The sequence below is a fragment of the Loxodonta africana genome, chromosome 5 (genome assembly GCF_030014295.1).
Source record: "Loxodonta africana isolate mLoxAfr1 chromosome 5, mLoxAfr1.hap2, whole genome shotgun sequence".
Lineage (NCBI taxonomy): Eukaryota > Metazoa > Chordata > Mammalia > Proboscidea > Elephantidae > Loxodonta > Loxodonta africana.
Window position 1 is genome coordinate 114,437,215 of NC_087346.1, and position 16,279 is coordinate 114,453,493.

At 36.9% G+C, this 16,279-nt stretch overlaps 1 protein-coding gene across 1 annotated transcript in view; it reads right to left on the reverse strand.

The window, feature by feature from the left end:
• Positions 1-10,304: 10,304 nt before the first annotated feature.
• GRXCR1 (glutaredoxin and cysteine rich domain containing 1) overlaps positions 10,305-16,279 on the reverse strand; it is a 162,160-nt gene continuing 156,185 nt past the window's right edge. Inside the window, exon 4 of the mRNA XM_003411324.3 lies at positions 10,305-10,812. Within this exon, the coding sequence (XP_003411372.3) occupies positions 10,633-10,812 (180 nt within the window). The 3' untranslated portion in view covers positions 10,305-10,632. The remainder of the gene's footprint in view (positions 10,813-16,279) is intronic.

Below are 16,279 nucleotides of genomic sequence, written 5' to 3' on the forward strand. Positions count from 1 at the left end.
ACCAGCGATTTATTAAGAGAAAAAAAAGTTATAGGATCACAATTTTCCATTAGTCAACTTTTCTCATGTACTGTAATAAATAAGTACGGCACCATTTTCCACATTATACAAACATTTTGCTCTCTAAATGATCTGGCTACCTCTACGACATATTTGGGTACTTATATATTCCTCTCCCAAAGTGGCAGGGAGAAAAGGGTTAAGACCACAAAATAATATAGACAGAAGGGGCAACAACTTAAAGGCACAGAATGCAGAAACGAGGCATGTGTAGTGCAGAGAATCAATATGGGTTTTCTAGATATTGATCAATATTAACACAAGGCTTCAGATTTACTACATGTTGAAGCAATGCTTTTAGGACATCTTATATTCTTCTCTGAGAACTATATTCCCTTTCAAAGTCACCTTGTAACCAAGTCACACATTTTGAACTTTCCAATGTGTTCCGTGCTAGGTTTAATGATAGAGTTAAAAAATTTCAGAATAGGACCAGAACAAAAAGTTTCCATCAGAACTGGTGTTCTTTCTTTTCCTACAGGCATTGTGCTTCGAAATATGGATGCTGCCTCATAGTTGAAAAACACGTTTTTATTGACAGAGTAAAATCACCACAGGTTTTCAAAAACTGTCCAAAGAGACCAGTGGTCCTCTGCAGACAAGCACTTCTTGACAGAAATCCACTGCGAAGGCTTCCAGTAAAGCAAGTGGGCTGTAGCACTGTGCTTACAGAGACTGTCTCTAAGGGAAAAAGGTGCAGACGTGTTTCATTCTCACAAAGAGTACCGTAACTTCCCAAGTGTTAGAGTCCTGGTCAAAAGCAGTCTACGTTAGAATTGCTGGAGCCTAACCCAACTGCTAATGAACTGGAAGGGTCATGAGAAAAAGGTGATGATTAATAACCTCAATTGGGTTAGCACCAATGTCCCTGGTTACTGTTATGATCACATAATTCAGTTGAAACTTTCTCAGCCAACTTTCACTTAACACAATTTTAACGTTAGCAGATGCTCCCCATTCCCTCTGTAACGCATGCCTGCTGAATGCTGGCTGCCAGGAGGCAACACTATTGTTTGCCTTCTGCTAGCAGCAGTCAAGTGTGTATCACAAGAGTCAGTTTTGTTTCTTTCCAAATCTGTTGCTCGGTTATACTTGTATTACACCTGTGTTTGTAATTATATGTACATATATAAATATATATGTAAATGTATAACTAAATAACATTAATTTTAATTTAATGCAATCTTTAGTAGAATTAATATTACATACTGAAGAAATATATGAACAAAGAAAGAGAGCTGCTTATTCTGTGTAAACTAAGTTTAACACCTTAGAAAAAAATCCATGAAGTCAGGTCCTGAAATTAATTATCAAATTAATCATGGGCGAAGAAATTACAAAAGCTCAGGGAAAGCAATTATAAAAATCTAAAAGGATATTTCTTCAGATTGCCTGGCTAAAGAGTCTTTAAATATTTACTCCACCCAAACTGGCTTCTTTAACACATGTGAGGTTTGTGCACGAAAGATCACAAATAAGTTAAATGTTGTTGTTAGGTGCCATTGAGTCAGTTCTGACGCATAGTGACCCTATGTACAACAGAACAAAACACTTCCTGGTCCTGAGCCATCCTGACAATCATTGTTAGGCTTGAGCCCATTGTTGCAGCCACCATGTTAGTCCATCTTGTTGAAGGGCTGCCTCTTTTTCTTCGACCCTCTACTTTACCAAACATGATGTCCTTCTCCAGGGTCTGATGCCTCCTGATAACATGTCCGAAGTATGTGAGACATAGTCTCACCATCCTTGCTTCTAAGGAGCAAAGTTGTACTTCTTAGAAGACAGATTTATTTCGTTATTTTGGCAGTCCATCATATGTATTGCCGCCAACACCACAATTCAAAGACACCAATTCTTCTTTGTTCTTCCTTATTCATTGCCCAGCTTTGGCATGCATAATATGAGGTGATCGAAAACACCGTGGCTTGGATCAGGCACACCTTGGTATTCAAGGTGACATCTTTGCTTTTTAACACTTTTAAGAGGCCTTTTGCAGCAGATTTGCTCAATGCAAGGCATCATCTGATTTCTTGACTGCTGCTTCCACGGATGCTGATTGTGGATCCAAAAAAAATGAAATCCTTGACAATTTCAATTTTCCTGTGTTTATCATGATGTTGCTTGTTGGTCCAGTTCTGAGGATTTTTGTTTTCTTTACGTTGAAGTGTAATCCATACTGAAGGCTGTGGTCTTTGATCGTCATCAGTAAGTGCTTCAAGTCCTCTTCACTTTCAGCAAGCAGGGTTGTGTCATCTGCATAACATGGGTTGTTGATGCATCTTCCTCCAATATTAATGCTCCATTCTTCTTCATATAGTCCGGCTTCTCGGACTAGTTGCTCATCATACAGATTGAATAGGTATGGTGAAAGAATACAACCCTGACGCCCACCTTTCCTGACTTTAAACCATGCAGTATCCCCCTGTTCTGTTCGAATGCCTGCCTCTTCATCTTTGTACAGGTACTTCATGAGTGCGATTAAGTGTACGGGAATTCCCATTCTTCGCAATGTTATCCATAATTTGTTATGATCCACATAGTCAAATGCCTTTGCATAGTCCATAAAACACAGGTAAACATCTTTCTGTTATTCTCTGCTTTCAGCCAGGATCCATCCCACATCAGCAGTGATATCCCTTGTTCCAAGTCCTCTTCTGAATCCAGCTTGAATTTCTGGCAGTTCCCTGTTGTACTGCTGAAGCTGCTTTTGAATGATCTTCAGCAAAATTTTACTTGCCTGTAATATTGATGATATTGTTTGATAATTTCCACAGTAAGTTGGATCTCCTTTCTTGGGAATAGGCATAAATAGAGATGTCTTTCAGTCAGCTGGCCAGGTAGCTGTCTTCCATATTTCTTGGCATAGACGAGTGAGCACTTCCAGTACTGTATCTGTTTGTTGAAACATCTCAATTGGTATTCCATCAATTCCTGGAGCCTTGTTTTTTGCCAATGCCTTCAGTGCAGCTTGGACCTCTTCCTTCAGTACCATCAGTTCCTGATTTTATGCTACCTCCTGAAATTGTTGAATATCGACCAATTTTTTTTTATATGGTGACTCTGTGTATTCCTTTCATCTTCTTTTGATGCTTCCTGTGTCATATATTTTCCCTGTAGAATCCTTAATATTCCAACTCAAGGCTTGAATTTTTTCTTCACTTAGCATACCAGTATTTTTAAAGACCTTGAGTTATCAAAAAGATCAGAAAATAAATATGCATTTATATGTTTTAAGTTAAAATATTTATCAGATTTGCAACTTTTCAAGATCCCCTCTAATCATGTTTTTGTTTTTTATTTTTAATTTATCCATGGACAAACTCAAGCTCTGATTGCATTACAATGCCTCCTTGGCCAACACCAGCTTGGCCTGATTTTGACATAAATGAAGAGTTGCAGGAAGGAGTGTAGGAAGTGGTAAGAGCACAAGAGTGCAGGGTAGACTTTTATTTTCATTCAGATTCTATTGCTTATCTAGGTGTCCATCTTTGAGCAAGTTTGCCTGTTGTTTTCTTAATTGATTTCCCCCTTTACCACAAGTAAATTAAGGCAGAACACAGAGACACATAAGACATACCAAGGTTTTAAGGTAATTTCAAGTCTTTAATTAATTAACATCCTGAGTCAGTTATTTTCATCTATAAAATTATGGGGTATTGTGAAGAATAAGTGAGATAATTTCTTTAAAAAGCACACAGAAGAGGTTCAATGAATGTTAGCTCATTCCCTTATCTGATCAACAAAAAGATATATAGCTAATGCACGATTTTCATTGTAATTGTTTAATTTTTCTATGACTCTGAATAGTGATTTGTCTTTTTTTAAAGTACTCTCCTATATATTCTAATTAATCTCACTCAACAACCGTGTGGTATAAATATAGAAGGTTTATTATCTTCCATTTACATATTAGAAAGCTGAAAGAGATAGATGTGAAGTGTCTAAGTCAAGTTCTCTCAGAAAATTGACATCAATTTATGTTTAAATAGGCCCTGTCCTTATTTTGAGCCTATTAATTCCATTATTAACTCCTGCAATGCTCTAAGATGTCTGACTCTTTTTTTTTTAATTTTCATTACACTTCCACAATGTTCTTCTTTAGAGGTTTATTAATAACAAGCAGAAAACATAATACTTTAATTCCATGTCAATGCTTACAAAAGTAATAAAGGATGTTATTGTTGTTGTTGGGCGCTGTCCAGTTGGTTACACTTTATAGCAGTTCCATATGTAACAGAACAAAACTTTGCCCAGTCCTCTGCCATTCTCACAGTATAGGTGTGTTTGAGCCCATTGTTGCAGTCATTGTGCCAGTCTATGTCTTTGAGGGTCTTCCTCTTTTTTGATGACCTTTTGCTTTACTGAGCATGATGTCCTTCTCCGGGGATTGATCCCTCCTGATAATATGCCCAAAGTAAGCAAGATGAAAAAAAAAAAATTTTTTTTTTTTCTTTAAGCAAGATGAAGTCTCACCATCCTCACTTCTAGGGAGCATTCTTGCTTTACTTCTTCCAAGACAGGTTTGCTTGTTCTTCTGGCAGTATATGGTATGTTCAGTACTCTTCACCAACTCCATAATTCAAATGCATCCGTTCTTCTTTGATCTTCCTTTTTTATTAGCCAGCTTTCGCATGCATATTAGGCAATTGAAAACACCATGTCTGGGAGTCAGGTGCACTTTAGTCCTCAAAGTGTCATCTTTGCTTTTTAACACTTTAAAAGTTCTTTATGAACACAATGATAGGGAACTTCTGCCCTCCAAGCCCATAGTCTAAGATAACAAAACAAACAAACAAAAAATCAAACCAGGTGGCATCAAGTTGGTTCCAACTCATAGTGACCCCAAGCGTGCCAGAGTAGAACTATGCTCAGGAGGGTTTTTAAAACAGTAATGTCTGATCTTTTAGGAGTAAATCACTGAGGCTTTCTTCCAACGTGCCTCTGTATGAGCTGGAACCACCAACCTTTTGGTTAGCAGCCTAATGCTTAAGCATTTGTGTCATTCAGTGACTCTATAGCCTGAGATAGAGCCTGAAAATTAGATTCCCTTGTACTATTCTAATTCTCCATCTTTATTATACTCATTGGGATCATACCTGGATTTGCAGAAATCGAGCCAGAGCCTGAGTGGTCAGGAAATTTTTGGATAGCTGTACTACTTAATAGAATCTCAAAACTCCGCTGGACCTGTGATAAAAAACTCTTCACTTATGCAATGGTTTAGGGGCCTTTTTTCTTGAATGAAGTGAAGTCAGCTCTCAGCTAGCCAGGTCTTGTACCATTGTCTCAGTTTTAATCATATTTGATTTTTCCCCGCCTCTCATGCCTAGTGAGGCAACCATTCTATAGATTAGTTCTATAACTTCATTTAAATGCTATCAAACAGTACATGCTCTTTTGTGCTTTATTTAGTTGATTTAACATAATGTTTTTGAAATTCATCCATGGCTTGAATCAATAACTTGTTCCTTTTTAGGAACTAAGTAATGTTCCCCTGTATTAATATACCACAACTTTCTTGCCAATTCTCCTATTAATGAACATTTTAGGTATTTCTTCCTTTTGGCTCTTAAGAATATAAAGAAAAAAAAAATTTTTTTTTTTTTTAGGCTGCCATGAAATTCTTGTACAATGTGGACATATGTATTTATTTCTCCTAAATATACAACTAAGGAGAAAAGTTTTTGATCATAGAGTTGGTATATGTTTACCTTTATTAGAAACTCCCCAATGATTTTCCAAAGTGGTTATACCATTTAACATTCTTACCAGCAATTTGTGAGCATTTTAGTTGCTGCATATCCACACCAATACTTGGTATTGTCAGTCTTTCTTTTCTTTTTTTAATTTTAACAATTCTAAATATTGTGTGGTAATATCACATTGTGCTCTCAGTTTGCATTTCCTTGATAACTAATGATGTTGAATACTTTCATATGTTTTTTGGCCACTCATATGTCTTCTTTTGTGAACTGTCTACTGCCCACTACTTTATTATATTGTCTTTTTACTACTGATTTTTTAGAGTTCTTTATAGATTCAAAACAAATCTGTCTTGGAAAAAGTACAGCCAGAATGCTTCTTAGAAGAGAGGATGGCAAAACTTTGTCTCATATACTTTGAGCATGTTATCAGGAGGAACTAGTCCCTGGAGGACATCATGCTAGGTAAAGTAGAAAGTTAGCAAAATAGAGGAAGACCCTCAATGAGATGGATTGATACAGTGGCTGCGACAATGCGCTCAAGCATAACAAATGACTGGGGGAAATGCACAGGACCAGTCAGTGCTTCCTTCTATTGTATAAAAGGTTGCTGTGAGTCGGAACTGCCTCAAAGGCACCTAACAACAATAGATTCTAGATATGAGTCTTTTGGCAGGTATTTGTATAGCAAATATTTTCTCCCAGCTGTGGCTCCCCTTTTTATTTCTTTAATTGTGTCTTTTGATAAGGAGATTTTAATTTTAATTAAGTTCAATTTATCTTTTTTTTTTTTTTTTAATGTTTAGGGGTCTTGTGACTTTTTCATAACAACTTTGCCTACTCCAAGGTTGTGAAGATATTCTTCTTGGTTAGAACAAGATTTCTTAATCTTGGTACTATTGCCTTTTTGGACTAATTCTTTGTTGACAGGTGGGATTTGAACTATATACTGTAGGATATTTAAGATCAACCTTGGCCTTATTCACCAAATAGGAATAGCACTCCACCTCCCCCAGGTTCTGATTGCCAGTAATGTCTCCACACATTTTCAAATGTCCCCTAGAAGATAAAATAGTTCCCAGTTGAGAACCATTGATTTAGATATACAATCTAAAGGCTTATTTTTCTATATGGAAAGATTATATGAAACCTTTCCATATAGAAAAATAAGCCTTTAGATTGTATATCTAAATATTTTCTATCTGAAAATCTAGTTGTTCCAACATTATTAAAAAGATTTTTCATTCCCCATTGCCTTGAATTGATGCCCTTCTTGAAAATCAATTGACCTTAATATGTATTTCTATTTCTGTATTCTCTATTCCATTGATTTATTTGTCTATCCTTTATCCTACTTGTTCAAAATTGTATTTGGCTACTCCAGGTCATTTGCATTTTCATATAAATTTAGAATAACTGGTCAAATTCTACAAAAACTCTAGTGGGGTTTTAGTTAAAATTGCACTGAAACTAGAGACATCTTATTGAGTCTTCCAATATATAAACATAGTATTTTTTCATGTTTTTGAGTCTTCTATAATTTCTCAGCAATTTTTTTTTTTTTTTTAGTTTTCAATGTAGATGTCTTATACACATCTTGTAAAATATATTCCATGTACTTGATGTTTTCTGACGGTGTTGCAAATTGTATTATTTTTATTTTATTTTCTTGTTGGTTGTTGTTAATGTATTGTAGTTCTAATCTTTGCGTAATGTCCTTAAGTTCAACTATTTTGCTAACTTTATCTATTAGTTTAGTATTTTGTAAATTCTTTTGGATATTTTACATCCCTAATCATGTTGTTTACAAATAAAGAGTTTTGTTTCTCTTCAATCTTTTTGCATTTTATTTCTTTCACTTGCCTTATTTTACTGAGTAGGATTTCCAGTACAATGTTGAAAAAACATATAGAAAGTGAACATTCACACACTCTTCCTGATCTTAGGGAAAAAACCAAAAACCAAACCCAGTGCCGTTGAGTTGATTCCTACTTATAGCGACCCTATAAGGACAGAGTAGAACTGCCCCAGAGAGTTTGCAAGGAGTGCTTGGCAAATTCAAACTGCCAACCGTTTGGTTAGCAGCCATAGCACTTTAACTGCTACACCACCAGGGTTTCCCCAAGGGAGAAAGCATTCAATATTTAAGTATGGTATTAATTATAGGTTTTTTTAATTATTATTATTATTTTTGAGGAATCCCCCTATATTCCAAGATCAAGTGTTGAATTTTGTTCTAGCCAACAGTTAAATATTGACAGATGTGATGATTGTAGAGGTTTGGTTTTAGTCTTTCTTAGGGCAAGTCTACTTTCTTTTTTTTTTGTTCTACAACATAACCCTTATTTCTTGGTCATGATCTTTACACTAAAGATGGGGCCTGTATGAGATTTCAAGGAAATAGTCCTAGTGTTTATCACTTAAACTCTAATTCTGTAGCATGAGCAGCTGCTGAAATCTCTGCTCAACTACTTGGCTTCTCTGTTACTCCTTTCCTCTGCATTCTTTACAGTTTTGCCCTGTGAAATCAGCCAAGGATTTGACTGGAATTAATGAGCAGATTTTCAAAAGAAAGCAGGTTCCTTTCTCTGTGGCCCCCTTATTTCCTGGAATTTTCCCCTCGGTCCTAGATGTTCTGGAAGCCCAAAGTCAACCTCTGTCTCTTCAATCCAGTAAGACTATGGCTTTCCTCCATATGCACTGTATCCCCCTGTGGAAACTGAGAAGTGCTCTCAAAAGAAAAACTTTATAAATGTGGAGTTCATTTTGTTTCCCTTTTTTCAGTGATTGAATCCCTTCCTGTTCCTTCCTGGTTTTAGTTGCTTTTCAACCCCTTCAAACAGTTGCATTTATTTATTATGATTTTCAGCATATGTGTGTGTGTGAGATTAGTAGGAGAGTATTCAGTCTGCTATAAACTACTCCACTATTATCAGAACTACAAACGCCACGTTAGATTTCTTTCGATTCTTTAAACATGCAAGCTTGCTGTGACCTCAGAGCCTCCATAAATGCTGTTCTTTTACCTGAAGCACTACCCTCCTTGTTCTTTTACTAGTTTCCACTTACCCTTCAGGTCTTAATTTAAATATCAGTTTCTCAACAAAACTTTGTTTTACCATTTACTACATCATCCATATTGGTCCTGCTGCTATGCATTGCCATAGCATATGGCACCATTTTGTAATATTCATAGGACATGCCCTGCTTATAGATATGTGTCTAATACTATTTTCCTCTTTAAAGTGTAAGTTCCACGAAAGCAGAAAGCATGTTTTATACTGTGTCTGGCTGGTTAGAATGTACTCAGTAGCTATTTGTTGCTTTTTGGAAAATCAAGGTGCAAAAATGTTTTGATCATCTTATCACAGATACTATGAGGGTGATTTCTTAAAATAATTTATAAGGGAATACTTCAGAGTGCATACATGCATGCAGGTAGGTATCAGCCAATAATTACAATAAAATATCTTTTTATTGAATTTGTTAATATTGCCTACTGTATGTTAAAACTCGGAAACCCTGGTGGTTAAGTGCTACTGCTGCTAACCAAAGTGTCGGCAGTTCGAATCCACCAGGTGCCCCTTGGAAACTCTATGGGGCAGTTCTACTCTGTCCTATAGGGTCTCTATGAGTCAGAATCGACTCAACGGCACTGGGTTTTTGGTTATATGTTAAAACTATGCAGTGTTCTTGTGTCCGGCTCAAAAGGACACTAAGTAGCTACCTTTATGGAAGGATTTCAGTGACAATAGCACAAAGCAGAGTTTTAAAGAAATAAATTTAAATAAGTCCTCTGGCAGCTTTTGCATCATCACCAACAGATCCATTTGTTATGGATTGAATTGCGTCCCAAAAATGTGTATCAACTTGGCTAGGCCATGATTCCCAGTATTGCGTGGTTGTCCACTGTTTTGTGATCTGACGTGATTATCCTATGTGTTATAAATTCTAACCTCTATTTTTTTTTATGATGTTAATGAGGCAGGACTCAATCTACAGGTCTAAATTGTATCTTGAGTCAATCTCTTTTGAAATATAAAAGAAAGAATCAAGCAGAAAGGAGAGGGACCTCATCCCACCAAGAAAAAAACACCTGGAGAGGAGTATGTTCTGTGGACCTGGGGTTCCTGTGCTAAGAAGCATCTAGGCCTGAGGAAGATTGATGTCAAAGACTTCCCCCCAGAACCAACAGAGAGAGAGAGAAACCATTCCCCGGGAGCTAGCACCTTGAACTCTAGCCTACTAGGCTGTGAGAGAATAAATTTGTTTGTTAAAGCCATCCACTCATGGTATTTCTGTTACAGCAGCACTAGATAACTAAGATATCACCTGGTAATGTTAACGATTTATCACTGAAGTCATCACCTCCAAGACGATTCTATAGCTTTAAAAATAAATTCTATTGCCTTAGTATACACAGGATCACATTCCTTCCCACTATCCAGAGCTCTTTTTTTCCCTGTAACTAAGACCTTTGGAAGTGTGTTAGGCATATAAGGAGTCGCATTGATAAACCCTAGAAAATAGGGCAATGTTCCATTGGGCGCCTTTAGATATATGTCGTTCTTCCTAGGAAAATCAAACGCATTCATGAAATCAAGCTTTGGGCACCTTGGAATGGCATTGGCTACTCCATGGATTCCAATCAGAAATCAGGGTCTAGCATAGGACTTACCACATAGTAGTTGTTAAACAAACATTTATTTAATAAATCAATAAAAATAATCACAGCAAAAATTCAAAACAAAGACAATTATAACAAACAAAATTTATTGATTAATACAGACACATGATTTAAAAAAAAAGTATAAACCAAATTATTCCCTTGGGTTAACAAAGTGAAACTTTTCCCGGAAGGAGGCTCCGACTAACCAGCACAGCTCTTACAGCGCTGAAGACCATTCTCGTTACAAGCCGTACACTTCAGGGCTTTGAAAGAGTCTGTAAAGCAGTTTCGAAATACTGACATCTTGCTCCCATGGCACACGGAGCATGGATGAAAACCAAAGCCTCCACAGGCGGGACACTCATGTGGATGTTGTACTTTCTGTGTAGGGCGGCAAGGGTGGGTGGAAGAGAAGACAAAATGTGTTAGCACGAACAACTCGATCAGCCTTCCTGTCTTTCTATACTTTGAGTGGCGGTAAAACGATATTCACATACTATGGCTAGGGGCTTGAAATCTGCTCTCATTGATATACTTCGGATGGACCCAGGGGGAAAACAGCTGAAGTTTCCTTCTTTGCTCCATCAGTGGCTATCTATAGGAGAGGCTTGGTTTGTAAAGACTGGTAAATTTTAGACTAGAGCCACATACTTCAAGAAACTCATATATAAAAATACTTTTTCACAAACCAAATAATTCAAGAAATCATTTTGACTAAAGTAAAATACTTTTTCTCTTTAGTATCTGTGAACAGTTTTATGTCTTTTTTTATAGTACACTCCCACTGAGAGTGAGTCTGGAAAATCGGAAAATTAAAAGCTGAAGTGTGGAGAAGCCACTATCAACTCAGATCCATTATTATATTGCACTTTTGAATAATGCTTTATTTAGTTCAAAGCATTTTCATGTTTATCTCATCAAATATTCCCCCAACCCCACCCTCCACACATACAGACACTGTCCTTTATAAAGCAAATAATTCAAGCATCATTACCCTCATTTTATATTTAAGGAAACAGGAATAGAAATCTTGAGATTTTTACCTAAGTCCATGAAACTTTCCTCAGCAACTATCAGCTTTTCTATTTCAGGCAAAGATAAAGTACCTCTGATAGCAGAATAAAAATAATTAGGCAGAGTGTTGAGGATGATATTTTGAAAATTATTTATATGTATTTCTATCTACATTTTTGACGATGTAAACTTTGCCAGGGGTGCGTTAGTAGTATCTCTCAGCAGGTATTGGGGCGGGGGGTAGTAAATTAAGAGTTATTACAGAACAGATACAAAGATAAGTGAGTTAATATCAAGCTTCTGGCATGCAAAAGAGGAATTTGCAACAATGGTGGAAAGCCCTGTTTTGTGAAGAGAAGATTTGCTAAACTTAGGTTGTGAAAGAACTGGCAAGAAATGGTGTACTGGTCTTATAATTTTTGCATGCTATCAAAGTGTCTTTAGAAAAAAAAAACAGGAAAAATAAATTCAGCAACAGAAAAAAGCTTTAAAAGCTAAATATAAGAAAATTAGTAAGTCATGGATGTTTCTTATTAAAAGTTAGCAAGAAGAAAATAAGGTGCATAGACTTTTGATATTGACTAGACCTATGCCCAAAGATTATATGAAAATATTTAATGACTTGTACAGCAAGATCACCAACTAGTCAGACAGATGCTGGGCTGAACTAGGTCCTGGAGGAAGACCTATAGAGCCGCTGATTTCAGGACTTAACCCATTAGTTGCTGGACTGGGAGTAAGTCTGTGTTCCTGGAGCGAGTAGGATGGTCAAAATTTTTAAATAAAAACAGCAGATTCCCAGTTAAAATTGAATTTCAGATGAACGACAAATAATTTTTAGTATAAGTATGTCCCAAATATTGCATGGAACATACTTAAACTAAACAATTATTCATTATTTCTTCAAGGTTTAAATGCAACTTGGCTTCATGTATTTTACTTGACAACCCCATGGGGAGGAGCTGCTAGGGAAGAAGAGAGACACTTGGGCATCTTGAGGCAACAACAATTTACTAACCCATATGAATTATTTCAATAGTTTAATAACCAATAAAAACAGGTTTCAATATTTTCAGTAACCAGTATAGATACACCAGTGAGTACTGGTTAAAATATCAACTCATGCTATGTCCCAAGATACTTCTGAATGAGCGAATTTTTGAATAGCATATGGTTTTTCTCATAAAACATATCTCTTTTGACAAGCAAAGATCAACAAAGCTGAACTGAAATGTGAATGTTGGGTGGCTTCCTTGGCTCATTCATGTCACTCACTATGGACAACAGGCTCATAGCACACAGAATTCAAAATGGCAACTCAACAAAATTGAAATGGCCATCTAAGATATATCTAATGGCCCCATCCCGACTGGAGCAAAGGAGAATGAAGAAGACCAAAGACACAAGGGAAAGATTAGTCCAAAGGACTAATAGGCTACTACTACAACCTCTACCAGACTGAGCCCAGACTAACTAAATGGTGCCCAGTTACCACAACCAACTGCTCTGGCAGGGATTACAATAGAGAGTCTTGAACAGAGCAGGAGAAAAATGTAGAACAAAATATAAGTTCACACACACACAAAAAAAAGACGAGGCTTGCTAGTCTAATAGAGACTGGAGAAATCCCGAGAGTATGGGCCCCAACACCCTTTTAACTCAGTACTGAAGTCACTCTTGAGGCTCATGTTTTGGCTAAAGATTAGACAGGTCTATAGGGCCAGCAATAACATATATGAGAGACATGCTTCATAGTTCAAACATGTATATGAGACTAATGGGCACACTAGCCCAAAAGCAAAGATGAGAAAGCAAGAAGAAAAAGGAAAACTGCACGAATGGAAATAGGTAACTTGGGGTGGAGAAAGGGAGAGTGTGGACACATCTCGGGGTTGGTAACCAATGTCACAAAATAATTTGTGTATTAATTGTTTAATGAGAGGGTAACTTGCTCTATAAACTTTCACCTAAATCATAATTTTTTAAATAAATAAAATATATATCATAGGCCTGCATGTTGACTTACAGAGATGACTTCCAAAAGGCCAAAATATCAAATGTTAAACCTGCTAATGACAAGAGTTTGCTGTTTTTTAATAGTTTATCCATAAGTCTGAACTAATTTCCTAAAACAAAATTAATATATAAACACTAAAAGCTCCATTTTCCCTTTTCACCCACTGCCATCGAGTCGATTCCAACTCATAGTAAGGAAATCACAAATACACCAAGGCCTCAGATAGTGTCTTCAGAATGAATGCAATTCTTTGATGAGATCTGTCCTTTATTCAAACAGTTTTTGAGAGGGTTGTTGTTGGCTGCTGTTACCTGACTTTGAATTAGCCCTCAACTCATGGTGACCCCATGAACAACTGGATCAAATGGTTGTGATCTATAGGGTTTTCATGGGCTGATTGTTCAAGAAGTAAATTCTCAGAACTTTCTTCCTAGTTTGTCTTAGTCTGGAAACTCCACTGAAACATGCTCAGCAGCATCATAGCGACGTGCAAACTTCCACTGAAAAACTAGTAGTGACAGTGCATGAAGTGCATTGTCTGGGAATCAACCCTGGGTTTTCTTCATGGCAGGTGAGAATTCCACCCCTGAACCACCACTATCCCTCCCTGAGAGAATTAAATGAGTTAATCATGAATTAAATGTAAAGTGAGTAGAACATTGCCTGGCACGTAGTAAACACTCAATAAAAGCTATTATTATCCATTATTTTATTAGTATATCACTCTTTGAAGAGATTTTTATTAACATCTGCCTCATGCTACATTGTTTGAGAGAGAACAAAGAAATAGAGGAGCTCCAATATATCTAAAAACCCACAAACCAGACCAGGTAATAGTAAAACTACCCATAGTCTGTATATCCACGTGGTAATGTGACACAACCTATTTCTATAAATCTGAGTCATTTTATTTAAACACTTCTTCTGTGCTTAGTGTTTTGGTTTAAGGTCTTGTACCACTGCAAGAAAGGGAGAGTAAATACATTTCAATTCGTGTGCCTATTCTCATATATTAGAGCATGGTGTTCGTAAAATTCTAGGTCATTCCCATTCTCAAGAAAAACTAGCCATGTCAGCCATAAACTTAGAAGAGAGAAGGGAAGGTTTAGAAACCATGGATAGCCTACACCCAATTCTCACACCAATAAGATACAGACTTCTATTCTAAAAAAGAGGAAACAAAGCCTCTTAAAAAGTAAGTAATTTTTTCAGGTTTCAGGGAAAGTTGAGAAATGGAAATGGGAGCTCTCTATTGAAGAGCAAAACCCATAGTATTTCCTTTGTAATAATACTTTTCAAATTCATTTGCATAGTTTTTAAATGATATTTTATACGAGTCCCCAAATGTAAAATGCTTAAAAGAGTAAATGTTGTGACTAAAGCAGAAGTGGGAGTAGGGGTAGGAGTGAGTCTTGGGGTCACCCACTAAAGCTCCCCCAGTGCTCCATCAGCCTCCAGGAATGCCATGCCTGTCATATCATCCAGCACAATCTACTTCATTTGTTCATTTTATCTTATTTAATAAAAATAAATCATTCATTCAGTTATTCCTGGCTACCTCTTCAAACAGAGCTGGCTTTTATTAGATGTTCTGAGTTCAGAGAAGTCCCAACACTTCGGTAGACAGTTTTACCTTTATGACAAGATGGAAAAAGAGCTAGGAAACCTCCCAAAGGACTTGGGCAGTGCTCCAGGTTGGAGACAGAAGAATAACTGATTTTATTAATAATAGTCATTTATTACCACTAAGAAAAAAAAAACTTCCACTTTTGATGAAGAAGTTGAAAACAGAAACTATGACCTTCAAGCAGTTAAGGAATCAAGAGTAGATCTTTAGTTCCCTGGTGCCCAATAAAGGGAGAAACCATTCAGACATGTTGACAACAACACATAGTGAGAGGACTAGATCCAAAGAAATTTCCTCATTTGAATATTGGTTTCAGTAGAGGTATATCTCTTTGGGGTGAAATTAGAAAAACAGTGAATATCTATTTCGCCTTTTTCTGTTGATATATTCTTGGGGATGTCATGGATTGCCTTGTGTCCCTCCAAAATATGTATCAACTTGGCTAGGCCATGATTGCCAGTATTGTGTGGTCGTCCTCCATTTTGTGATCTGATGGAATTATCCTATGTTGTAAATCCTAGCCTCTATGCCTGTGGTTATGATCCTATTTGACAGTGAGCTGCCTATTGTGCTAATGAGGCAGACGCAATCTACAGGATTAAGTTGAATCTTCAGTCAATCTCTTTTGAGATATAAGAAAAGTGAGCAGAAAGGAGAGGGACCTTCTACCATTAAGAAAGAAGAGCCAGGAGTGGAATGCATCCTTTGGTCCCAGGGTTCCTGTACAGAGAAATTCCTAAGCCCGGGGGAATATTGATGACAAGGACCTTCCCCCAGAGCCAACAGAAAGAGAAAACCTTCCCCTGGAGCTGGTGCCCTGAATTGGGACTTCTAACCTCCTAAACTGTGAGAGAATAAATTTCCGTTTGTTAAAGCCATCCCCTTGTGATATTCCTGTTATAGCAGCACTAGATAACTAAGAGAGGGAATAACTAACCAAAAAATAGATACTCAGCAGGTGAGACCTGATCATATTTATTTTGTGTCCACTTATCAGGCACTATGCAAGGCAGCGGGTATATAGCAGCGAACCAGACACTTCTCTGTCCTTTCAATAGTAGCTTCTAGCCCCGTCCTTGGATCTGTGAATAGATCTGCTTTATACTACAGTCATCTTAATTAGAGTATGTAAGAACTCCTGAGTACCTGACAAAGGACTCATATCTATTGGGTGTCCACTTTTGGGCACT